Genomic DNA, 27314 nt, shown 5'->3' on the forward strand with positions numbered 1-27314 from the left:
TACTTTTAAAAGCAACTTTCCCAAACACTGCATATCTGCACCTAAATGTTCATATCAAGACTTTTAAACATTTGTATAACTGTATATGACTTTCATAAACATTTTTATTTATTTTGGCTTAACAAAACACGTCTATCAACATTTTATTATAGTTGAGTGTCCAAGCTGCTCTTCAAGATTTGGTAAGATATTGTAAAATCTGTTATAGTCACACAACAATTCTAGTATGTATTTGTTCTACATATTGTAAATATTGTTTTACCTGTATTTGCCCTCAAATCCCTCAATTATAAAGGGATGGATGGATGGGCTTTTATTGCCAAGTATTCTCAAGCACACAAGGAATTTGTTTTTGTTACAGAAGCATGAACACAAGACAGATATCAAACATAAAAAAGACAGATCTAAAGATTACGCCTCACGTGACGCTTTACGCCTCACGTGACCATGTCCGCACTTCCTCTCACAGCATCCGCTTGCACTGTTGTCACAGCAACCAAGTTTAAAACCATGGGTGGACTGACACCGCCCAAGAAGCCCTCGACCTCACAAACACGACAAAAAGCGCTAAAATGCACGGTCGAGTTGAAAATCCAAGCTGTAAGTACATCAGCCCGAGTCCTTTACCTCAACGACTACAAATATATGTTTGCTTTTGTTACGAGAGAAGTTTTTCGTGTTAGCACACTGTTAGCAACAAAGTGGCTAAGTTATCAGAGATTTTGCGAGCAGACCGTTAAATAAAGACTTTTTTTATAAAGACTCTTGCGGTCATTATAGCCTCATTCGCAATGAAAATATAAGCAAAACTCAGCGATGTTTAGCAGGCTGCTAGCATCTGTCAAAGGGAGCCATACAGTGTCTGTCACATGCAAAGCTTGTGGCTTTGATCGAGTTCATTAGGAATATGCGTGAGTTTACTGTATTTTACACTACATAAACCAAGGTTCACATTTGTACAATAAAAACATTGTGACAATAAAATATTGCTATGCGTTGGCCATAACGTTAGATATTAGCAATCTTGCATGCATTTCGTAAAGGTGTATCATAAGGGGACATACCATGAAAATCTGACTTTTCCATGTTTAAGTGCTATAATTGGGTCCCCAGTGCTTCTATCAACCTAGAAAATGTAAAAACATTAACCCGGTAACTTAGTTTTGGTAAATTATTCTGTGCAAGCAAATGAAAAAATAGGTCATTGAAATTGAGCTCCCCTTGTGATGTCAGAAGGGGATACTACCGCCCTTTAATCTGCATCCAAACACGGCACTGCCATTTAGTGCAGTGATCAGCTCATTTGCATTTTAAAGGACACACCCAAAAACAGCACATTTTGCTTATACCTCCCTGCTAAAAAAAACAATAGACACCATCACAGAAATTCTATTGGTTTTATTGGGAATTTTATTGGTTCTAATGGAATATGGCCTAAAACACACTACGGTGTATTGGTCTTTGTTTTTGATCTCTAATGGTATCTATTGGTTCTATATATTGGTTTTAATTTAGTTCAGTGTAGTGGTTTTAATGGTAAAAGCTAATGGTTCCTATTGGTATTTTAATGGAAACCATTAGAATTTTCTGTAATGGTTTCATTGTTTTTTTTTAAGCAGGGCTACAAAGTGCAAATTTTAACATGCTTCTAACTTTAAAGGAACAGTATGTAAGAAATTTATATCAATTAATCATAAAATAACCCTGATATGTCACTAGACATTAAGAAATCATTTTTATTTTAAATACTTATATCACTGACAACAGTGTTATGGCCAGGATATTGTCATTTAAAAAGTGGAGTTGCAGCCCTCAACTGATGTTTATGTTGTCATTTTGTGTATTGGCCACCAGTTGGGTGATTGCAGTACCAGTTTTAGCCACAAGTTTTGTAATTGCAATACCAGTTTTGGCCACAATTCTACATACTGTTCCTTTAAGTGTCCCTATGGGTAGGAAGACCCCAAACTAATGACAATAAAATAGCACATACTGTGAGGTCTGCGTTCTGGTTGTGTCAAAGTTGTCCTGATACACCAAAGAGATGCTTGAAAATCGGTAGAAAATCAAGCAAGTTATGGTCATTTAAAAGTAGATGCATCATTTAAACACAATGCGGACGTTCCACTCAATTGGCCAGCAGTGCGGGAGAGACATCTAGACTTTAATATACATATCTATGGTGTCAAGGACCAAAGTTGCCCTGACACACCAAACAGACGCCACCCAGGTCCATTCTGGACCTGTATGAGATAAGATAACTTTTATTACCAGCAGGTGGCAGTAGTCGGTATTCGTTATAGCTTTGTGTGGATGAAACCTTTTGTTTTGTGAGGGTGTAATTTTTGTGAATTATTTAATGTTTTATCCCTCTACAGATCACTTGTCCAGGGGTGGTGTTACAATCCCAAGAGGACATTTATCTGAGTGTTCGAATTATGGGCCAGTACCAAAAGTCCAAGTGCGTTCCTCCAGCGTTCCCTCTCCGGATGCACGAGAAAATGTTGTTCGTGAAGGTGCGATTGTACCGACTTTATTGAAACAGCTTTGATTGATTCCAACATAACATATATACCATCTCACATTGTCTGTCTTTACTTTTTTCTTTTCTCATTTACTTCCACAGACCTTTGTGGGAGTGGTTGACCCAGGTGTTATAGCTGAGCATCTAGAGAGTATGAATCCTTCGAGCTATCTTCAGTTTGTCTTGTGTTCTTTCATAACCTCAGATCAATAAACTTATATTATGTCTGTTCTCTCCACTGTAGATGATACAACCTCTTTAGAGCTCATTCAACTTGTTCCTCCAGGTAAGATCTCGCATTCGTTTCGGCAGTAATACTGACAGATACATCAGCCTGTAGATTGACTTCTCCAACATATTGCTGTGACTGAAAATATTACATTTGAGATTGCTACAGCTATTTCAAAAATTATCCAACATCCTCTGGGAATAAATACATTATTGGAGCGAGTACTTTAATTACAGTATGCATAAATCAGAGGTCTCACGGGCTGAGATTTCTTTGTGTGGATACTGACACTTGCCCATTTCTGCTGTGTTATTGCTTTCAAAACACAGAAAAACACTTTATTACCTGATGCTGTCAGAAAAGGACAACATTTCACATTCCATCATATGTTTTTCATTTTACTGTACAGAGGGTGAAATCCTGGCCACGTTTGAAGACAACACCCGGGAATTTCTGTATCCAGGCACACGTCTCACACCCAGAACCCCTGGTCCAGAGAGAGAGATTCTGATGAAGAGATCTGTCTCTTTTCAGGTGCGTGTCTTTTCCTTTCAGCGTTTTTGTCATATCTCTGATGCATCTTAAAAGCCAGAACCATTTTCCTGCTATTTGCTTGAAGACGTAGATTGTTTTGGTAAATTGATCTGCCAAGAGTGTTATTATCTGCGTTGGCCCTCTGTCTTTTCATCATTTTAAAAAGTTCTGCGATGTTTTTTGCTTCATACTATCTCTCATTTCTTATTCCCTTAGGGAATCTCTCCCAAAGTGGAATTTTCAACGACGTCCATTATTGAGGAGTGTGAAGTGAAACATGGTCAGCCTGCCATGTCCGTGAGTCTCTGGGCTTTTGTGATTCTTATTATATCGCAGTGAATGCGTCATGCTATTAGCTCCGTTCCAAAACCTTGAGAACTGCTTTGCTGCCTACAGCCTACATAGGCATCTGCCTTTTAAGATTGCACATACACTACTGCAAGGACACTTAAAATGTTCCTCATGATCTTGATGAAAAATCTTTTCATCTGAAGGTTTTTGCTTCAATGTTTGAAATTGTAGACAAAAAATAATTGTGCGAACATTTCTTTTTAATTTCTTTTACCAGAAAACTATAATTTTTTATTAAAAGATTAAAATTCAAAATGAATGACTTATAATGAATAATGAAAAAAAGCAGCCAATACAGGCTCATAATTGTAGGAAACTCCTTCAATACTGTTTAAAAACATCTCAAGGTAAGACCTCAAGAAAATCTGATGGATTAAATTTGTAAAAAGTATATTTCTGCAAACTCTAGGCAATGGGTGTGTACGTTGAATATGATTATAATCTTAAGAATATAATTTTGATTTATTTTGAATGCTTTTGGTCGTGCTGTGTTCAAAATATTGATACGACGATACATCATCATAAACTCCTGATGATGCCCACATCAACAAGCACCTTCTGTATCGATTCTGATGCACTTTTATGCTGCGTTTCATCTGTGCAAATTATTTCAATGTTAAGTTAATGTAAAAAACGCGTTTACACGCATCTGGAGGTCTCGCGGCGCGAATGAGGTGTTTAGCGCTGCGCAGTAGACACGAATTCGCCTCATTCGTGCATCCAGATGCGAATTGGTGTCTGATGCCCAAGTTGAAAAATTTTAACTTTGCTGTCAATTCGCGCTGCGTTAACTAATCAGGAGCCTGCTTGCTGCTGGGTGGCAGGCCCGCCTGGAGTCACTTCTTGCCCTTTCCACACGAAGCGGATTTCACCTCGGACGCACGTCAATTTCGCTTCAAATGCTTGCTTTTTACACACATCTTTTTTCGCTCTAGAATGCATTCAAAATGTTTAAGCGGCAAACTAGACGCGAATTTGACGCTCTTTTCGCATTTGGTGTGAATGCAGCATTAAAGTTAACTTGGCGGATAGTTGATCCAAGATCAATGCTGAAGGAACGCATCTGATAAAAGATAGATAAAAACTTTCTACAAGTTCCCCCAAATGCTAATAAATGAATGGCAATAGCACAACTGTTACAACACTGCATATCTAATGTACAATAAACAGTTAATAATGTTTTTAATAATGAGTTTACTTTTATTCTAATATGTGGAAATAATATAAATTAAAAATTAGTAATTGCTGTATTTTAAAACTTTTGAACGGTATGATAGTTAGGCCTATAGACCTTTTGCGTGTTTGCAAACAGAGATGACGTTTTTTGTGGGCGGAGCCCAACTGGTGGCAGAAAGTGAATGCTTCTCAATAACTGTGTGAAGTGTTTTAGCGTTAAACTGTGATTTTTATGAAATTCTGTTTCCCCTATATTTCTCTTAAGTGTATTGTTTCTTATAACGTTTTCAAGAAGTTACGTTTATTTTTTAAATAAATTAAAAGTTTAAATGGCTTGGCTACTAATTGTGTGCAGGTATGTAATGTATATGTATTGTTCTTTATTGGTAAATCAATTATTTTAACAGTATGAATCGCTGACGTACTTATATGAGCAATGCTTTCATGTATTTTGTATAATATCATTTATTAAATATTTCATAATTTTCCTGTTTTCAATTTCTTCCTTATATTTATAGCCTACATGTTTGTTCTAAAACTATTATGTTTATGGTTATATTATTGATATTATGAACTAATTCAAATCTTTAATCTTTCTAAATAAATTATAAACGTAACGTGATAAAAACGCTATAAGAAACACATAGAGGGAACAGACTTCGACAGAACACCGAATATCTTCTCTAATTATTTTCTACGACGGTATACTATAAAAATGAAGGTCATCTATTTTGGCATTCCTATTCTGACACTCAACAGCACAACAAAACATTTTCTAGTGAGTTATATTGTTCGTTTCACTTGTGTCTCATTCATTTCCACTGTTTTTCTGCCACCACATGCGCGCGTGACGTAACCGTGACGTAGACTCGCAAAAGGTCTATATATTATTATATATACACCACACAAATAGCGCCTTGTATTGGAAACTTTTTTTTGATAGTTTGTCATGATAGAATAGCACAATAAATCAACTAAACTATTTTCCTTGATATGCTTAAGTTTTACAATTTATACCTTTATTTATCATCTTCATTTGTGCTGCACATTGGATTTATTTTTACTCTGAGATTGCCTTATAATGTTGCCAAAACAATCTTAAAAGGCAGAATTAATGCAATGCCTACTTTATGGAACAGCCTTGGCATTGGTAGCGTGCCAGAGATGTCTTTAAATGCTGTGCTGTACGTTTTAAAAAAGAGTTATTGTATTTGATACTAAATGAAAAAAACACAGAGGTTTCATTTATAAAGAATTGTCTAGAGACTTTTTTAGATGTATGTGATGCAAGTTGTTTGATTGTTCTAGTGGTTTGAAACCAGTGGCACTTGCACATAAATAGGAAGCATGACTTTTCCTACACACACGTACACATAAATGACATGAAATAATCATGAGCATTATTTTAGCATTAACTTCATGTATTTTGCCTGGCCTCTCTGTATTTTGATTGGGTTAGCTTTCAAATGGGTTGGACTTTACACAAGGGTAATAAAATAATAATGTAGGTAATTTGTGGCATTTGAAGCTAATTCAGTATGTTTGATAGGCACAGTTTAATTCTGTCTCTTAACCAAAAATCATTGTATTCGTACATACTCAGGGATGCGCATAACCGGTACACAGCATTTTTATGTTTATTTAAAGAAGATAATTTTTCTGTAAGGCATTAAACTAAAACTGGGTGGCACTGGCAACGCTGACGGGGAAAGAGTTTAGCATGCTTCCAAGCATATTTGATCATCACTTCAACAGTTGCACAATATAAATGTTAATGTATAAATTAGATGAATGTTGATTTATAAAAGTAAACACCACAGTCTTAAATCATATTTTCATTGTGTCTTTGCTGCGTCTGTGTTGGTTGGGAACTACGCTCTGTATCAGCCACACTTGAACTAGGAACTACTTTGTTTGGCGGAGGAGTAATATTTGTACTAATATAATTACAACTTATTCGTGTTTCATTTTATGAAACCCTGCTATGCTTATGAAGTAACCGTTTTATAAACGCAATAAGCCCCGTGAAGCAGTGGGTTACCAGTGCATTTTATAACAGCTAAGGGGCGTTGTTAGGCATGACGCGAAGCGGGTTATTGCTTTAATGCACAACAGACACTACTCTAAAAGGCGCTTTTGTGCAACAAGGTTGCTGGATTTTTTTTTTACGTAAGTACGTAATTTACTGTAAAATAATAGATTTCTCTGTGCATCATTGGCGAGTGTTATTAAAAGTGTTAATATTATTAAAGTGTTAATTATAGTGTTATTATTAATGTGTTGTTAGCAACGATGCATCAGTCACTGGCCCGATTGGCCAATTTAAATATTTAAGCACAAAAAGACACAAAACAGATCTCAGTACTTTACTCATGCGCTGTTTGATAAGTTTTGTTTGCGTGCACCTCTAAAGCGCGAGCCCGTTCTGCATCTCAAGGCTTCAGACAGCCAACTTTATGTTTTCTTGCACTTGAGTGCACATTTATTATTTTATTAACGTACAATTATTTTAAAATGCCGTGATTGTAGTAGTACACACACATTCTTTTACACATTAAATGAATATAATCAGTTGAAAAATTAAATGCATGTGTAACAATATACTGGATCTGTGCACTTAAAGTTACATTCCAGTATTTTTAGAGTGTATAAACCTAATGCTGTTTTTAATGTTAATCAAACCACAAACAAAGTAAATCATAATTTCCCTGTCTTTTGCAACTATGCTATGCAGTATTATCTGATTACTTTATTCAGTCTCTGTACTCTACCTACCTGAAAACATGAACAGCACTGTTTAATTTGTATGCTTGTTATATTGTATTTATTTGTGCTATTGTTCATAATTTGACTATGTTTTATTACTGACATTTACTTGTCTTTAACACAATTAAAAAATGTAGAGGAGTTAGGCTAGTAGTGATTTATAATAATAATTTAAAAAATCAATAACAAGGCATATTTATTTTATGTACATCATTGTCTACCATGCACAAACCAAAGAAATATGGCAAAGAGAGTACTTAGTCAGGAGATTAGTGATAATAACAGCATGTAGGATGTGCTATGAATAGTGTAACATATCCAGGTCCTCCTTTGATGTGCACCCCGTACATACTGCTAATATATAGTTGTGAGCTTGCTGTTTACATTTTTTCTTATGCAAGTTGACTGTTTACGAGTAGTTTTATCTGTGACAGTTTAGCTTGCTAGTAAACACCAAGTTTTAAGTTCTTGTTTTTGATAACCTACTCCTGCACCACCTGTCAGTGTCTGATGCACCATTTCTATATACATTTTCAATACAAATAATTACATAGAAATAGCTTGTTTCTTCTCAGATCTTCTAATCTCTACCAAGATTCAGACATTGTTTCTCAGGCCAGTGTTGATCAGTTGGGCTCAACTGATCCAATTCCTTTCTTTCATCAGATGTTTTCAGTTCATTCAGACCATCGCTGATGGAGTCCTTGCATCCTTTACGTCAAGTTTCTCAGGCCCTTGTTAGGCCGTCTGTGTTGACCGTCTCGTCGGGCCCGTTTCATGTGCAAGTCCTGCCTTTGTGGATCGGACTTGACACGGCTTTCCGTAAAGCAGGCTTCTGCGTGATTTGCATGCGTTTGAACAGAGCTTGTTTCTTGTTTAATAAGCGACTCATGGAGTTGGCTTTGTTGTTTCAAGGACATCCGGCTTTATCTCCCATTACCAACACCAGCCGAGCCACTAATCACATCAGACAAGCGCGACTCCTGCTTTAAAACGGCCTCTTTGTCCGTCCTGCCGTCTAAAGAGAAAGAAAGGAGAGAGAGAGACGACTAAAAGGGAAAAAAGCCACTTAGTTTAATTTCATTAAATCTCTACTCTTCAAACAGCAATCGCTATCAGGATTTACTTTTTTCTTTCTCTGCTTTTTAAAAAATGACTTAATATGCCGGGATGTTCCAATTAGCATTTAAATTATCCTTGTTTTTATACATCCATGTAATGCCATTATCATATTAGGTTGAGACCAGCCATCAAATGCAATTAACATTTTTAAAAACCTATTTACCCAGGCAGCGACTGCAGGAACAGAGTTATTGGGGCTCAGAATTATGTTAGCTGAGATTAAAGTTATTGAAGTCATTTGCCTGCAAAGGTGAGATTGGAACATTGAGTAAGGTTTACATCAGGTTACAAGTGTACATAAAAGGAACTTGGTGGATTAGCTGCAGATGAACAGAAAGAGTTTTTAGTATCACTACAACCCTATTCTCTTCATTTCAGGGTTCCTTTTTTTTTGATATTTGATAATTGAAAGAAACAACTGATGAATGTTTCCAAACATACAGAGGACATGCATTTGTATTAGTAGTGCCACTATGGTTTGCCTAGCCCTTAATAAAATACCTATAAGTAAATCACTGGTTTACTCTCATTGGAAGTCGCTCCTGAAAGTCACTTATTATTTGCATAAATTTGGCATTCTTTGTCACATTGCTGGACATGCCCCATACGGTCGCCATAGGTCACTGTTGCTCGTGTTGCGGAAATCATTAAAATGAATGTAATCTTGTCGCTTTGTAGCTGCGTGTCGCTTGTAATGTGAACAAAGCATTTTTCAGCTTAGCACATTTGCTATTATTTCCATGTACTGGCCCCATTCTGTATTAAAGGATTAGTCCATTTTCTTAAAAGAAATCCAGATAATTTACTCACCACCATGTCATCCAAAATGTGGTTGTCTTTCTTCCTTCAGTCGAAAAGAAATTATGTTTTTGAGGAAAACATTCCAGGATTTTTCTCATTTTAATGGACTTAAATGGACCCCAACACTTAACAGTTTTAATGCAGTGTAAAATTGCAGTTTCAAAGGACTCTAAACGATCCCAAACGAGGCATAAGGGACTTATTTAGCGAAACGATTGTCATTTTTGACAAGAAAAGTAAAAAATATGCACTTTTAAACCACAACTTCTCTTCTTCCTCCGGCTGTGTGACACGGCAGCGGAACCTCATATAATTGCGTAATGATGTCGAAAGTTCACGTGTTACATATATGAAACGCACATTTGCGGACCATTTTAAAAAATGAACTGACACAAAGACATTAATTAGTATCATTCCACATATAACAATGTTGTAACGGTCCTCTATTTCCACACTTGTAAACACTGGGGTGTAGTTTCAATACGTCATTCGTGACCTATTGACATGATGGACCGGAGGAAGACGAGAAATTGTGGTTTAAAAGTCAAAAATGACTATTGTTTCACTAGATAAGACAAGGGTCTCGTTTGGGATCATTTAGAGTCCTTTGAAACTGCAATTTTCAACTGCATTAAAACTGTTACATATTGGGGTCCATTAAAGTCCATTAAAATGAGAAAAATCTTAGACTGTTTTCAAAAAACATAATTTCTTCTCGACTGAACAAAGAAAGACAACAACATTTTGAATGGCATGGTGGTGAGTAAATTATCTGGATTTTTTTTTTAAAGAATTGACTAATCCTTTAAGTTCACTTAATGTGTCAATGTGTTTTCCTTCCTGTCCAGTTATGTGGCCCTTCCTCCAAAAAACCGTGTCATGTGAGAACGAGCCCTGCAGTAACAAAGAAGAGGAAGGCAAAAACTGCATCATCACCATGTGGTTATGCTAAACCAACGGTGGCATCCCAAACCCGTTCACCCTCACCGTACACAAACCGCAGGATGTGTCAGCTGTCTGAGGAAGCCAGGCAACGACTCGGCCACCTTAAACTAGGACCCTACACCTTTAAGAAAGAGACGGTGCCTCAGGCTCCATTTGTGGTCGGTAATATTGACTGAGGAAATTATAACAACATTTGTGACACCCTACACATTTGTGAAGTTTTGATTTTTCTTTAATGCCAAAAATCATTAGGATATTAATTCAAGATCATGTTTCATGAAGATATTTTGTAAACTTCCTACAGTAAATGTTTTTTTTAAATCATTGGTAATATGTGATGCAAATGACTTTATTTGGACTGAAAACTTTAAGTTATTGATCTTCTCGATAATTTTTGCAGCCTCAGATTTTTAAAAACAATCTCAGCCAAGTTTTGTTGAGTACATTAATGGAAAGCTTATTTATTAAAGGGGCCATGCCATGAAAATCTGACTTTTTCCATGTTTAAGTGCTATGATGGGGTCCCCAGTGCTTCTATCAACCTAGAAAATGTGAAAAAGATCAACCCAGTATAGTTTTGGTAAATCATTCTCTACAAGCACATGAAAAATAGGTCGTTGAAATTTGGCTCTCCTTATGATGTCATAAGGAGCTCTTATTATAATAATACCACCCCTTAATCTGCACTATCCAACCACAGCACTGCCATTTAGTGCAGAGAAAAGCACAATTGAGTTTTAATTGCAACAAACCACCATCATTGTGATCAGTGTTTGAATTTCATCAGCTCATTTGCATTTTAAAGGACACACCCAAAAGGCACATTTTTGCACACACCTACAAAGTGACAATTTTAACATGCTATAATAAATAATTTATATGGTATTTTGGGCTAAAACTTCACATATGTGCTCTTGGGACACCAAAGATTTATTTGACATCTTAAAAAAGTCTTGTGCCATGGCCCCTTTAAGTTTCAGATTATAAATAAATATAAAAAATTGACCCTTGTGACTGGTTCTGTGGTCCAGGGTCACATTTTTTTATTTCATAGTTTTCTTTGATTAGTAAACAATGAGGTCGGACGTTTGCCCAGGTTAGTTGCATGTAGAATAAATTGCATATCTAAATGTTATGTTTCTATTATAGTGTATATATATGCGCATGTTTGACGGGTACAATATTTTCATTTCTCTGTGGGTGAGTTTGATTACAGCAGACAGACGGACGTGTTAAAATCCCCCTTTATTTCATGTTTTCTAAAGCAACAGTACGTCCTGGGGTGCAAATATCAAAGCTGTCATGTTAGAAAAGGCAGCTTTTGATTTTGTGTCTGATATCATCGTGGCATTTCCTGTCACAGTCTTTTTATAAAAGGGTGTAGCCTTTTCAAAGGAAATCCCCAAGGCTACAATTAACCTAAGTATTTAAGAGTCAGGGCGTGATTAACAAATACTCCCCTCTTCATTTCGGCAGATTAGCCTGCTTAGTTTATCAGTGTGTGTGTGTTTAAATTCGGCACGCTTGTTTTCCGTGGATAGTAAATATCTCATTTCATTAGCCGCCGTGGTCACTTTACTTTTTTAATGAAGTGGCTCTCGCCTAATGAAGTTGGAAAGTTGAATTGATACCCAGACACCTGAAAGAAGTTTTGAATAAAACCCTAGCACTTCTTTTAGAAGTTTCTCTCCTTACTTTAACCTTCTAGAAAGTGATTAATTCTGAAATGAAAGACAAATTCATTTGAATAATCAATGCCCCATGTGTCAATAGAGTCCTGCTGCACCTGCTAAAGCAGAGACATGAGTGATTGTTTGTCTTTTAAGGGGCAAGGTAGTTGATTGCATTTATTGTTTTTTTTTGCAGGTTCCCCGAAGTCCAAATTCTTCGTTGATGGAGTCGCCCACACGTCCTGCATCGCTGCTTTCTAATAAAAGAAGCCCCCTCCACCTGCGATCACCGAGCTGTACTGCAGACCTCACAGGTCACTATTATATATTTATTTGAGTATCTAGATAAAAATCTAGCGTTTTTAATATTAAAGGTGTCATTTCTGTAACCTGTAATGGGAGGTAATGGTAATATGGGAGGCATTATGAAGGCTGGATTTACAATTGAGGAGTTCAGATGCAAAAAAAGTGTGTCTGACATGTTTTCTTGTAAATAAGCATTTTTGATCCGGCTCATATGTTTAATTTCAGTAATGTTTTATTTAAATGGCAATGAAAAGGTTATTAGTCAGTAATTGCAGTGCCTTTTACAAATGTCACTTAGTCATTTATTCAAAATAACATCAAATGTGACTCTTTCTTTGCAAAACCCTGTAAGTGCATGTAAACTTTTTTGGCAAAAATATATGTTACTAAAAAGTCACTATTTACTGTTCTTTCTGAATAAAAAAGTCTGTCAATATCCTGATATATTCAGTAAACCTCGTTTAACCAGGTAAAAACTTGTGACGTACATGTGCCATCGTTCATCAATTTTTTTTTTTTCTGTGCACTTTGCTGAAAAATTCTGAATGGTCTGAGGCCAGTATTAAAGGAAACATATCATGAAAATCTGACTTTTTCCATGTTTAAGTGTTATAATTGGGTACTCAGTGCTTCTATCAACCTAAAAAATGTGAAAAAGAACAACCCAGTAACTTAGTTTTGGTAAATAATTCTATGCAAGCATGTGAAAAATTGGTAATTGAAATTTGGCTATCCTTGTGATGTAAGAAGGGGATAATACCGCCTCTTAATCTGTACTATCCAGCCATGGCACTGCCATTTAGTACAGAGTTCAGCTCCCTTGCATTTAAAGGACACACCCAAAAACGGCACGTTTTCGCTCACACCTGCAAAGTGAAAATTTAAACATGCTATAATAAATTATCTATGGGGTATTTTGAGCTAGAACTACACATACGTACTTTGGGGACACTAAAGATTAATTTTACATTTTTAAAAAGTCTTCTGAAATGTCTACTTTAAGCAGATCTGAAGTGAAAGTATTTGACGAACATATAATACATGCCAAGCACATTTGGTCAATATCATAATCACTTTGTTATGGGAGGTGTCGTTTAGCGGCTTTTGCATCTGAGCATTTCTAGTATTTACTCATAAAACTCCTCTTGCTGTTTAGATCCCTCTCTGCTTGGAAGTTTCCGATCAAAGCCCACCCAGGTTAGTTGAAAAGCAAGTGGTTTGTTGCATTGTGGCTTTAGAGGAACTTTCAAGAGTTAATGTTGGTGCAAGTTGCCTATTCTTAACCAGATTTTCCACTATTACTATTGGGGGGAAACGGCGCAGGCAAGCAGTGGTACCCGAAATAAATCCCCAAAACATTATTCCAGCCCTGTGTCCAACACGCTCCGAGGACAAAGTCCAGTCCTGACCCGCTCCTCCCTTAAAGAACGGTGAGTGTAAGATTCATTTTCCTAAAAATCACATCAGCATTATTGCATAATTGTGTTTAATTATTTCATCCATAATGTGCAATGAAACTTCGGTAGTATGGAAAGCCTTATTATTATTATACAGCCATTAGAGTTGAGATTGTAAACATAAAGATTAAAAAAGACACATCTTAATTTTTTCAATTTATCTGTTTAGGTGTTTTTGCCATCATATTATGTTTGTAATATTTGCCCTTTGTATGTTAGATGCTTTTGCTTCATAAAAATGCAGGGCAGTTTTATAATGCCATTGTGCTTATTAACAGCTACAATAAAGATCCACATTGACTTATTATACAATGTTGTCAATAAACACCAGCTATATTTTAAAAGGCGACCTCATAATTGTCCCAGATAATTGAGTCATCAGTGTTTAGTGGATCAAGGCCCTTATAAATTTGTGTTTAATATTTACTAAACACAGGGAACCAGGGAGTATTTGAGACGTTCAGATGCAAAACCCTTTAAAGGACAAAATTCGGTATTTTACACTTAAAGCCCTGTTTTCAGATTGTTTATGATGAAATAGAACGGTTTTGACTGAAATTTGGACACATGATGCTGGCCCGAGAATCCACGGGTGCTTCCTGTATCACCTCCCACCTCCACAATGGCTATACAGGTGCACAGGAACAATCCTTCCTAAAATGCATTCAACTTTCATTTACAAAGACGTGAAACTCACCGAGTGGTCGGGGGGGTTCACTGATATGCTCCCACAAAAATTGCTGCAAAAGACGGTTTCCAACAGGTTTTATTGTAGTTTTTGTCCAACTCCATTGACTTGTATTAGATGTGCTGTGAGGTACGGTGTTACTCTGCGCCGGGAACCTTGTTTGTATTCTTGAAATTGGCAAAGGTGGATTATTGCCACCAACTGGGCTGGAGTGTCTATTATTCAAGTTCTCAACGGAAGAATATACGGGTGTGAGGCGTTTGGAAAAATAGGTCCACAAGTTTACAACAAATGCTAAAACAGCTGTTGGAAAGCATCTTTTGCAGCGATGTTTGTGTGAGTATATCAGTGAACACCCCTGACCACTCGGTGAGTTTCACGTCTTTGTAAACGAAAGTTTAATGCATTTTAGGAAGGATTGTTTCAGTGCACCAATACAGCCATTCTAGAGGTGTGAGGTGAAACAACAAGCACCCGAAAATTCTTGGGGCAGCCGCATGTGTCGGGGTTTCGGTCAGGGCCCTTCTATTTCGTCGTGGACAATCTGAAAACAGGGCTTTATGTGTAAAATACAGAACATGTCCTTTAAGTGCGTCTGACATGTTTTCTTGTAAATAAACATTTTTATAATAGGCTCTTATGTTTAGATTCAGTAATTTTAATAGCAATTAAATGGTTATTATTCATTAACTGACTTAATTAACTCATTTTCACAAATTTCACTTAAGTAATTTCAGTGGTTTTTAAAAAATTGAATGTCTTTCACTGCAAAACCCACTTAAAGGGACATTCCACTTTTTTTGAAAATATGCTCATTTTCCAGCTCCCCTAGAGTTAAACATTTGTTTTTTTACCGTTTTGGAAGCGATCTCCGGGTCTGGGTGTACTACTTTTAGCATAGCTTAGCATAATCCATTGAATCTGATTAGACCATTAGCATCGCACTAAAAAATAATCAAAGAGTTTTGATGTTTTTCCTATTTAAAACTTGACTCTTCTGTAGTTGCATCGTGTACTAAGACCGACGGAAAACTGAAAGTTGCGATTTATTTTCTAGGCAGATATGGCTAGGAACTATACTCTCATTCTGACGCAATAATCAAGGACTTTGCTGATGTAACATGGCTGCAGCAGGCGTAGTGATATCACTACGCCTGCTGCCGCCATGTTACATCAGCAAAGTTCTTGATTATTATAATCATATAATATGTACCGAGAGCATTCGGTCTCATTTTTTATGTAAATGGCATTTAACAACTATTGCATCTGAGCTACTCATTTGTACCTTACGTTCTATTTATTTTTGTCATTAGAAATGCTGATTTAGTTCCTTTAGGGATAATATTTGTTTTATTTCTCTTATATCATGCCCATAGTGTAAAAGCTTTACCATAAATCTTTACTTTATGACATCCATTTGTATTGAACCTACAAAAATGCAGCAAGCAAAAAAATAAAAGAGCAACACCACGGCCTGTTTCCTATGAATTTTCAATTTCATAATATTGACTAAATGTGTGGCTCACAAAAACAGAGCTTGGTAAACAAAGCGTCCATTTCACAAATCTATATTGCGATCACACGCAACAGACAAGATGAATTTACTGCCTCACCTTCAAATGACAGAATCTGATGTTTGGTCATGTTTGTTCATTACTTATGAGAGAGAAAAAAAGCCGCTGTGAAAACAAGGGAAAATGGTATTGATTGGGTTTCAGCGAGATCTAATGCGTTTGACCCGATGCACAGTTTAATAAATTCAGAGAGAGCCTTGTCATTGATCTAAACGCCGGCTGCAAAAACCAGCAAATGTTTGTTTGTTTGCCAGTTTTTCCACCGCTGCCTCTTTTCCTCAGGAGCAAGAGCAAACATTTAAAATCAATAGACAATCTAAGACTTGAGAGTAAATAGTGGGAAATGTGTGATACTATTCTGTCAATTGAAAGCATGACTGGAGTCAGAGGCCTGGAGATTAAGGGCGCGCTCCGCAGATTCCCACAATGGGAAAGCAGGCACGTCTTTTTGAGGGCGTGAAGGAAACGACGGCTTTTGAACTTCCATCTGCGCTAAACCATTTAAAGCATAACCTTTGTTACTAAAGATGCCTTTTGTACAAATCTTTCCTTTCTCTCTTTGTTTATCCTTTCAAACGACTTAAAGTAATATTATATTGCTAGTTTGTTCACGTGCCGGTTTAATATTCTGATCACCAGGACATATCTACAACGTACGCATAAATTCCTCATCCCGGCTGGCTTTCTTTTGGTCTCTTGTGGCATATTTAAATGCGTAAAATGAAAATATCAGCATTTGCTATAGGGCTGGAGATAAATGTCTTTGTCTGTGTGTGTTTGTGATTTAACTTCATGATTTAACTGGTTTGAAATTTACAACAAATCATCTGTAGGTCCCCAGATGATAGCAGTCTACTCTAAGGGCAAGAGCACAGACTAGTGGTCAGAATTAGTATAACACCTCTGTGGTATTTACTTTATATGTGTTTATTCAGGAGATTATTTAATAAATGTTTCTGTATAGTAACATGATTTTAAACAGGCTTATTTTCTGTTTCTTTCAGGTTTCAAAGTCCTACGAGTCCTTCACAGGAGATCCACAAGCAAATGCAGAGAATCTTAAACGTCCACGGGCCGCACCGCAAGCTTACTTTTGTACGTAATGTTCACCAATGCAAAGTCAAAATGAGCTCTTGTATAGTGTAAGCAGCGCATGAAAACAAACACAGGGAGCACACATACTGATAAATAATGTATACTTTAATGTATACGTAATTCACTGTAATGGATGAAAGTGTCTGCCAAATGTGTTCATGTAAATGACACATAAGTGTACTTGAAACCTTATTCATTAATTCTGTCAGATGGTCTCTATTCACGTCCATTGTGTCAGAATGTGCCACCACTATTCCTAGGAAGTAAACGAGGTAATCACCTTACGTGCCTATTCTTTGTCATGAATCGCTCGCGTACTTGAGTCGTGGGCAATTCAAAAGCATCATCACCCACGTTGCATTTCACCGCAACAGCCTGATGTGAAAGCAAAGAAGTCATCGTATAATTACTCTAAAGCTTCCCCAAATCCCCCCTTAGAGAACGCTTTTTATGGGAGGTATGACGGCTCATCTTTTCAGATGGTTGAGTGAGGGAGGAAAGATGACACTGTGACACCGTTGGGGGCCAAATGCCCAACTCAAATAAAGGAATGCGTAAGACAGAGTTTGAGATATTCAGCAACAGAAGTTCCTGTGTTTTTGAACACAGATTTATTACTGGTGTCAATAGTAATAGGTTGGGTGCATTTAAACTAAAGTATACACTATCTGTTTGTCAGGATGAAGCAAATGCAAAGAAAGAGCTCAAGCAGAGCATACATGAGCCCATCCATGGTGACTTAGTAATTGACACACAGCCGCCCCAGGACAGGTAAAAACCCCATAGACTCTCTTGGAATTGAAATTTAATCCATTTTTCTTCAGGTAAAATATACACTATATGTGTGGTATGATTAATTCTGATTTTAAGATTCAGATCAAATGAACAATAATGTTTATTTGGCCATTATTTATATGTATTAGCTGTATTATATGGATTACCAACAAGCGTGTGAACCATGAAATGTATCAAAAGTAACAAAATAATGTTCATTTGCTCTAGACACCACTGCACTTCAATATACGCAAAAATTCATGCATTTAGTTTGTCATTCAATAAACATTAAGTACACAACACACATTCCTTGCTCCTTGTTGCAGGATAACTCCTGGAGAACCATCGATGCATTTAGACGACAGAACATTTTGGACTAACAGAGCAGCCGCGTATACAGGAAAACCACACAGAGCAGTGTTTGAAGAAAGTTTGAGCAGGATCTACAAGAATCTCTACAAAAATGTTTCACAATCCAACACAATGGACAAATGTGAATACAACAACCCTGATTGCTGATGACATACACTGATAAACAATTGTGCATTTGCATATCTAAAAACCAGTACCGTTTGCCTTGCATTATGTGTGTGACACTTGAATTTTCCATCAAAGCATAAAAAACAAACACAGTTTCATGACTTGATTTATTGTGAATCCAAAGTCAGCGAGATGTACATCATCTGCCCTAACAAATCTTCTTATATGCACTGGTGTTCTGCTGTACAGATAAGCATTTTATATGGCATAATGTCAAAACATTTGTACAATATATTGTTCAATGACTAAAAAGACTTTAAAAGAGAAGTGTTGGATGTGTCGAAAGGAATTATTTATTCAGTTTCTTTTTATGGAATTTATGCTTCTTTTTGTTCATCTTGCCAGCCGCCTGTGCTGCCTTTTCTGTCATGATCTCCTGGTATTTCTTTTTGTTATTGCTGAAAAGAACAGAAAAAGAGACGTTTGAGTACTTTACAATAACATAAAAAATATTGTGAACAATTCAACAGAGGTTCATGTTAACTTACCTTCTAAACTCTGCATCAGCGAGCAGCTCCTCCACGACCGTTCTCTTCCTCTGAGTCTTAGGGATTCGGGAACTATAGTAGTCTACAGGGCTGTCGACCACAGTACCCACCTGAAACAAACAGATCCTTCATTAGAAAAACTTGAATAAGCAGCCATTGTCTTTGTTTTAAGAATGACTGTGTGTAAATGATTGACAATGCTATCATTCTCAACCACTTTCCTCACAAGTTTCATTTTTTAGACACAATATTTTTTGTTAAAATTGCTAGGACAAAAGTCTAGGACAAGCAATGGGTGCTAAAAAAAGACTTCCTTCCCACCCACCTGAAAGTATTTGGGAAATCCCTCTCTGTCATTCTTCTTGTAGAAGCGCTTTGGGTCCAAGGCTGAGCGCATCTTCAGGACCTTCAGATCATTTTTGAGCTCTTCTGTTAATTCAGGGGCCTTCATGTTGAACCAGCCATCACCAGTGGTCTTCTCTCTTTCCATCTATATATAAATATATCAAATAATGCATTTCATTAAAGAAGAGTCACTGTAAAAACCTGAAAAGTTGTTCTGAATATCAATGCTATTCCCATTAGCAGAAAAGACAAATCAAAGAATGCATGTAAAATCATCTTGAGACCATTGGCTAAAGCAGTGGTTCTCAAACTGGGGGCTGCGAGATTGTGCCAGGGGGGCCTCAGTTTTATGACATTTTATAAAATACATTAATTTATCTGTGTAATTAAACCTAAAAAATAAGGCTACTAAGCAAAAGCACTACTTTGTATAATTTAATGTTTTCTTTTATTAAAATGTTGTTTTTTGTCATTAATTTTCTATGGGGGGCTGCGAAGGAATGCACCGTACACAAGGGGGGCCGCATGATGAAAAAGTTTGAGAACCACTGGGCTAAAGAACTGCCCATCTTGCGCTTAAGTTTAGCAGCATTCTTTGATTCTTTGTATGGAGGCGCAGCATCTTTCTTCTCAAAATCAGCATCAATGACACTTTTCTTCAGCAGCTAAAAAAAAACGAGAAAAAAATTAACAACAGAATAATTGAGCATTAATAGCTGTTTGCAGAGATTTGAAATGCAGAACTCAGTTTATAAATTACTGATGGTAAGTTCCAGCATTAACATTTAACTTGACCAATCCAGTACCTTTAGGGCATAAGAAATATCAAAATGATCAAAATATTGCAAATGTGCATATGGCAACATGCAGATTACAACTGTTTGCAGCAACTGAATGACTTTAATACTTTAAAAAGACAGCAAAGAAATTGGCGAGATGAAGGGGGTTATGCTTTTTTCCCAGAAAGAATGTGAAACAAGTATTGGTTATAATTTTATAATTCCTAAATTAATTATAATTATTGAATAATAATTTAAAGGTGCATTGTGTAACTTTAAGCACTTCTTAATGCAACAATGCAACTTTAAATTATTACTGATAGAAATGCAATATAAAATACATTACTATATTATCAATGGTGTACAAAATTAACTGTATTGTTTTTATTACCGTAGCCATTTTTATCTACATAACTACGGGTCCCGTTACATGGAAGTTGCCATTTTGCGCCACCATGTTTCTACAGTACAGTAGCCCTAAATGAACAAACTAAAACTGAAGCCATCACAGAGTGCATTTTGTCACTACGTTGACTCCCATCAGCATTTTTTATGATTTTCACAAAAGTTTAATGCCTTTCAGGAAATGTTCTTCTTTAAATATATAAACAAACAATATATCAAATAAAAGAACAAACCTGTTTTCAAACAAAAAATATTTTCCATCCTACCTTCATTTGTTCTCTTATTATCATCTCTCAAATATGGGTAGGTTTATTCAAAAATAAAACATTATGAGCAAAAAGCTGAGACTTTTAATATAGATCAGATTCAGAGCGATCCTCAAAACATACACAGAGTTTGAACTGTCTGCCCTAAGCAAATACTTCCAGGTTTTATAAGTTAGGTAAGCGCGCCGCCTGGTGGATATTAGTCTCTTAAATAATTTTCTCAATTGACGAATTAACTCGTCAATGGTGGGGAAAGAGTTAAAGCTCTATTTTCACATACTAATTTTGTACTTAATATGTTTAGGATTATCTTAAGTACTGCTAAAGAATATTTTTAAGAACATCAAAATGTCTTAGATTAGATTATGTTTGCTATTTTAAGATGCCATGAATATAAACTAAAATGTGCTAAAAAAAATGATTTGGGTACCACTTGTAGTAAATTTGAACCTATCTTTGTATGAAATATGTGTTTAAGTTTACTGCCGTGGTAACTAATAAAAATGTATTTACAGAGATAGTATGTTAAAAGCACATTATAGTTATTTTAGAAAATGTTTCAGATCCTCCAGCCAATCAAATGTGAAGCCATGGGGTCCACGACCTTCAAGTCCAAAAAGCGTGCATCTATCCCTCACAAAACAAATCCAAACGGCTCCACGATGACAAACAAAGTCCCTCCGAGGGTAATCCGCGCAGTTTCGTTGCAGAAATATCCACATTTAAAACTCTACAAACCAAAATAACTTGCATCCGGTAATGCCGCCATCTTAGTCGCGTCCGCATTCAAGATCAGAGCTTTATGCGACTTACGGAGGTTACTCTGCTGCTGCTCTGTGCCTCGCCCTCCGAATTTGTCATACGTCACTAAGAAAAGTGCGTACACTACGCGTATACTCTCTCCTGAGTCTAAGATGGCAGCGCTACTGGAAGGTAGCAACTTTGGTTTATGAAGTTTTAAATATGGATATCTCCACAAAAGCACCGCGCGGATACCCTCAGAAGACCTTTATTTATCATCCTGGAGCCGCCCGGATCCACTTTGTGAAGGATGGATGCACATCTCTGGACCTGAAGGTCGTGGACCCCGCAACTCCACATTTAATTAACTGAAAGATCTAAAACATTTTCTAAAATAACTGAAAATGTGTTTGTCTGAAAAACGATGGACATATGCATCTCGAACAGCTTGGGGGTGAGTAAATCATGGGCTTAATATCATTTTTGGCCGAACTATCCCTTTAAGTACAAAATTAGTGTGCAAAAATAGAGCACTTTAAGTACATTATGAAAGTGTACTACTTTTTTTACCTGACATGTTTGTCCTGTGGTGGCTACCGTAGCTTCAAAAGGGAGGGGTGATCTGTGGAGTGAGCTGCTGGTTGTAATTCCCAATCTCACCACTAGTTTCCGCTAAAAAATCTACACGGTGGACCTTTCATTTTATTTTGTTAACCTAAAGTACTATCATATCGCATATCATACATCACATTTTAGCAAGTTATCCCATAGCGCACGTGTCTTCAATATCATGTAGCCCTACATTAGCAATTATAAACTAATTGAGATAAATTTACCTCATCTACTTTATTTTTGTCCTGAGTTTTCAAACCACTGGAAAGATGTTTTGACTTGCTTCCATCGAAAGTGATGTACAAACCACCAAGTTCCTTTATTTTCAGACCTGGGTCAATAGTACTCGAAAACTGCGTCCTGAGGAAATGAAAGCAGAAAGTCAGTACTACGAGAATTAAGGGATAGTTCACCCAAAAATGAAGATTCTGTCATCATTTTCTGACTCTCATGATGTTACAAAATTGTATACATTTCTTTGTTCGGATGAACATGAAAATAGATATTTTTTGAATGTTTGTAACCAAACCAATCATGGGCCCCATTCACTTTTATAGTAGGAAAAGTAAATGGGGCTCATAAACAGTTTGGTTACAAACATCCCTTTAAAATAAAATAAATTTATACAGGTTTGTTACAACATGAGGGCGAGTAAATGATGACAGAATTTTCATTTTAGGTTAAACTATACCTTCAAAGGATTAGTTGATTTTCTTAAAAAAAATCTTAATTTACTCACCACCATGTCATCCAAAATGTTGATGTCTTTCTTTGTTCAGTCGAGAAGAAATAGTGTTTGAGGAAAGCATTCCAGGATTTTTCTCATTTTAATGGACTTTAATGGACCCCAACACTTAACAGTTTTAATGCAGCTTAAAATAGCAGTTTCAAAGCACCCTAAACGATCCCAAAGAGGCGTAAGGGTCTTATCTAGCAAAACTGTCTTTTAAACCACAACTTCTCGTCTTCCTCCGGTCATGTGACGTGACACGCCACGAGAAAGAGGACCGTTCTGACGTTGTTGTATGTCGAATGATACTAATTAATGTCTTTGTGTCAGTTTATTGTTTAAAATGGTCTGCAAATGTGCGTTTCAAATATGTAACTCGTGACCTTTCCACGTCATTACGCAATTACGTGACGTTGCGCTGGCTCGTTACACAGCCGGAGGAAGACGAGAAGTCGTGGTTTAAAAGTGCATATTTTTTATTTTTCTTGCCAAAAATGACAATCGTTTCGCTAGATAAGACTCGTTTGGGATCATTTAGAGTCCTTTGAAACTGCAATTTTAAACTGCATTAAAACTGTTAAGTGTTGGGGTCCATTAAAGTCCATTAAAATGAGAAAAATCCTGGAATGTTTTCCTCAAAAACATAATTTCTTTTCGACTGAACAAAAAAAAAGACATCAACATTTTGGATGACATGGTGGTGAGTAAATTATCTGGATTTCTTTTTTTTTTAAGAAATTGGACTAATCCTTTAATAATTAAATAAGTAAACCACATTTCAAGCATCCCTAAACAATAATATTTTCGAAACCATATTAAATATAGCATATATTTATATTTATATGACTGGGACAATATTAATAACTTACAAAGATCTTCTGGGCGTAAAGAGTGCTTCTGAATCTTCATCATCGTCATCCTCCTCCTCATCAACAAATTCCTCTTCATCCACATCCTCGATTTGCTTCGCATCAACATAGTACTTTTCATCAGGCTGAAGTCCGGGCCTTGTGTCTATGACAAACAGTCCATTACTGTGATTTACCGACGACTGACCTTCATCAGGGCTCATCATTTCTTCTTCGCAGATCCCATCCACAGCTTCCTGTGAAAAACCCTCCTCTTCATCTGCAGACAGACCTTCATCAGATCCCTCCTCATCCTCACTGCTGTCTAGTAAACTGATCCTTTCTTTACCACTATGAGATATTTTCTTGGATAGTTGCTCTGTCGCAGTTAAATCGACTTGTGAGCTCGAGGATGGGTGTTCTGCATCATTTACCAATATGGATGTTTGGTCCACGCTTGCCGTAACGATTTTATTTGCTACATCTTCTTCACATACAATCTCCTCAGCATCTTTCTCACCCAGACATTGCACAGCATCATCCTTTGCTTTCACAAACTCTGGCTCATTATTCTCCATGGCAACATCTGCGGCCTCTTCTTTATCCTCAGTGACTGCCATTTCATCCATCGCTTTTTCCCCATGTGTCTGTTTTTCAGTCGCACAGCGTTCCTCTAGCGTTGCGTTATCAGGTACAGAAACGGCACCAAGCGGAGCCTCGGTTTCTGGCATGTGCTGAGGTTCTAGTGTGTCCGAACTGCCCTGAACAGGCTCATCCGGATCAAGAACTAAAGTAATATCTGTAGCCATTTCCTCAGTCATGGTACTGTCCATCGGTTCCTCCGTGTCATCTGCATTTGGTGCCCCAACACTTTCCGACTGAGAAGGTAGTGGTCCATGCTCCTCACCCTTTTCTTCTTCCTCAACCAAATCCGATGTAACGCTCGCTTTACTTCTTGTCCTGGTTACAGGAACGGCACGGCTACTACTGGCAGAGCCAGTTCGGCTACTGCAAGGAGTCCCCCTTCCTCTCAAAGAGACATCGGTAGCTACAGATTCAGAATCTGAATCACCAACCACAGCGTCCCGCCTCGTCTGACGCCTACCTGATCTCCAGGGACTCATGCTAGGACCAGACTTGCATTCGTCAGAGTCGCAAACCTCTTCCGCAGGTCCTGACTCGGTCTTGCGTATCCGGTCTATTAGCCTCTTTGACACTGGAGAGGATGGGACATCTGTGGAGTCCTCTAAGCTCAAAGCGATTGGCTCAGTTGGTTTCCGAATTCGTGTGGACCTACGAACCACTGAGCCACGGGGGCATGAAACATTGGATGAACATGACTCGGGTTCAGATGGATCTGCTTCTTTGGGCATGACGGCAGTTTTCCTGCGACTCCTGGTTATCCTGCGAGTGTCTATAACCTTGGTAAGAGAGATCGCAGAGCTCCAAGACTCTGCTTCGGACAGATCACCATCCTCAGTCTTAGGGGCTTTGGAGGCTGCTGGAGTCTGCACACGTTTCCTCAGGGACCTTCGTGTTCGGGTCGCAGAAACCGCAGATGAGCAGGATTCCACTTCTGATTCGTCATCTTTTGAAGGAACTTCAGGTTTATTGCGGGCCACAGTCCTCCTTCGAGTTCTAGGTGTCGCCTGCACATTCGAGGCTACAGAGCAGCAGGACTCTGAATCTGAAACATCGGCTTCATGGGTAGAGTCTGGTTGTTTTTTGTCAACAAGGCGACGAGTGGATCTTCTGGTCTCCCGCTTAGGGGGACTTGCTGGTATAGTAGGGGCAGCACTGTTGTCCTTTGGTTCACCCGGCTGGGAATCACCAGTGAGCTCGGATTGAGTCTCATTCTCCTCCATTACAATTTTGCGACGTGTTGGTCTTGAAGAATTTGGAACCTATGAGAACAAAGTGATTTGCATCAATGTCTGTGCATCAATTTGCACTAATTTTCTTAGTTTTTTGTCTTGTTTTCAGTAAAAATATCTAAACATTCTTAAATTAAGTTGTTTTTTCTTGATGAGCAAAATTTAGTGTTTAAGAAAAATGTTCAAGATTTTTTTGCTTACCCCATTGGCAGATTTTTTTTTGCTTGTTTTATGCACAAAATCACTTAAATTTTATATTTTTGGTCTGAAAACTAGACTTATTTTCTTGGGTCGTTTTGCTCATTAAGAAAAAGCATCTTAATTTAAGAATATTTAGACGTTTTTACTAAAAACAAGACAAAAATACTATTTTTTTCTTGAAAATAATTTTTTGCAGTATGCATGTGCAAATATGATTTCACAGTCTGATCTTGGTGTCATGTCATTTAAAGGGATAGTTCACCAAAAAATGAAAATTCTGTCATTTATTTACTCTCATGTTGTTACAAATCTGTAAAAATTCCTTGTTCCGATAAAGACAAAAGAAGATATTTTGATAAATGTTTGTAACCAAACCGTTCATGAGCCCTTTGGCCTAATACAATTTCATAGTATTCTTTTTTCCTACTATGGAAGTCATTGGGGCTTATGGCCAGTTTGTTTAAAAACATTCCTCAAAATAACCTCCTTCATGTTCATCAGAACAAAGAAACCTGTACAGGTCTGCAACAACATGAGAGCAAATAAATGACAGAATATCCCTTTAAGAAAATCTTCTTAAAAACTTCCGATTTGTTATGTGAATAAAAACAGCATGAAAAGACACAAGTATACTACAGTAAGCAGACGACGTTTTTGGCACAACTAAAATGAAGTGCAAAATATGGGTAAATTTAAACAGAAAGTCAATTTGCTTTATTTCTATTAAGGGTTTATTTTCTTTTGAATTTAGTATGAAAACAAAACCAGGCATATTCAACTACGCAATATAGCAAACAAATATAATAATTATAGTTAATGTCCCATCTAAAGTCCAACGTTTTAGGTTTACATTTGTTTTGAAAGCATCGAGTCAAGGAAAAGCAAATTATTAATAATAAATAAATATCGCTTTATCAATGTTTTCAAATTAGATTACCTACGTTTATAAACACTTAGTTTTACGGGCATGTGGACACACGCGCCGACTCATTTTTACAGCTAAGTAGATGAAAACGACTTTTTTAAACCAAGACACTTAAGTTCACTGAAAATATAAAAACTAGACATAAAAACTGAAGTAAATGTATACGCCATACCGTTGCTCCTGAGGTTTCATAGGTTTTATTTTTCACAGTGGAGCCAACGCGTGTTCCTCTTCTGGTGGCCACCATCTTGCCACTGAAAATGACGTGGAACGTAGTTCCTTCTGGTGACGTCATCAAGGCGCGACAAATCGATGCATCAGCAGCACATCGCAAATCGATTAAAATTATGAATTTTTATAGCTGTTTTATGTCATATTCAAAGATTAATAGGCATTTTCATTACTATCTCTATAAATGCCACAGCTATATCATTTAATATAAAATAATTATATATGTATTATAAAATATAGTCTAGTCTAAGATCTTCTAAAACAAAATAAATTGTGTTGCATATATGTAACAAAAATGGTAAAGGGAATGAAAACCA

At 37.0% G+C, this 27314-nt stretch overlaps 2 protein-coding genes across 3 annotated transcripts; one reads left to right on the forward strand and one right to left on the reverse strand.

Annotated features, from left to right (window-relative positions):
• Window positions 1-432: 432 nt before the first annotated feature.
• On the forward strand, window positions 433-18819 carry spata6 (spermatogenesis associated 6). Of its 2 annotated transcripts, XM_055167615.2 has the most exons (13): window positions 433-600; window positions 2379-2516; window positions 2627-2675; window positions 2769-2810; window positions 3163-3287; window positions 3504-3584; window positions 10352-10606; window positions 12315-12432; window positions 13581-13621; window positions 13748-13854; window positions 17148-17238; window positions 17918-18009; window positions 18339-18819. In XM_055167615.2, the coding sequence occupies exons 1-13, from the start codon at window positions 448-450 to the stop codon at window positions 18529-18531; spliced, it is 1485 nt and encodes a 494-aa protein (XP_055023590.2). In that variant the 5' UTR covers window positions 433-447; the 3' UTR covers window positions 18532-18819. The 2 variants fall into 2 exon arrangements, with proteins under 2 accessions (XP_055023590.2, XP_055023591.2); XM_055167616.2 differs by lacking the exon at window positions 17918-18009.
• On the reverse strand, window positions 18646-27096 carry dnttip2 (deoxynucleotidyltransferase, terminal, interacting protein 2). Its single transcript, XM_073868030.1, has 7 exons — window positions 26939-27096; window positions 23788-25670; window positions 22413-22548; window positions 19951-20050; window positions 19366-19526; window positions 19041-19150; window positions 18646-18950 (listed from the first exon to the last, which is right to left on the reverse strand). The coding sequence occupies exons 1-7, from the start codon at window positions 27059-27061 to the stop codon at window positions 18842-18844; spliced, it is 2622 nt and encodes an 873-aa protein (XP_073724131.1). The 5' UTR covers window positions 27062-27096; the 3' UTR covers window positions 18646-18841.
• Between the last annotated feature and the right edge of the window lie 218 nt (window positions 27097-27314).

This window comes from Misgurnus anguillicaudatus, chromosome 5, assembly GCF_027580225.2.
Source record: "Misgurnus anguillicaudatus chromosome 5, ASM2758022v2, whole genome shotgun sequence".
NCBI lineage: Eukaryota > Metazoa > Chordata > Actinopteri > Cypriniformes > Cobitidae > Misgurnus > Misgurnus anguillicaudatus.

Coding starts and splice junctions, on each gene's coding strand:
- spata6 (XM_055167615.2), top strand. CDS start 448: ATGTCCGCACTTCCTCTCACAGCATCCGCTTGCACTGTTGTCACAGCA. Junction 3,288..3,503: donor AGAGATCTGTCTCTTTTCAG/GTGCGTGTCTTT, acceptor TTATTCCCTTAG/GGAATCTCTCCCAAAGTGGA. Junction 13,622..13,747: donor TCCGATCAAAGCCCACCCAG/GTTAGTTGAAAA, acceptor GAAACGGCGCAG/GCAAGCAGTGGTACCCGAAA.
- dnttip2 (XM_073868030.1), bottom strand. CDS start 27,061: ATGACGTCACCAGAAGGAACTACGTTCCACGTCATTTTCAGTGGCAAG. Junction 20,051..22,412: donor ACAAAAATAAAGTAGATGAG/GTAAATTTATCT, acceptor GTTTTTTTTTAG/CTGCTGAAGAAAAGTGTCAT. Junction 19,527..19,950: donor TAAACTTAAGCGCAAGATGG/GCAGTTCTTTAG, acceptor ATATATAGATGG/AAAGAGAGAAGACCACTGGT.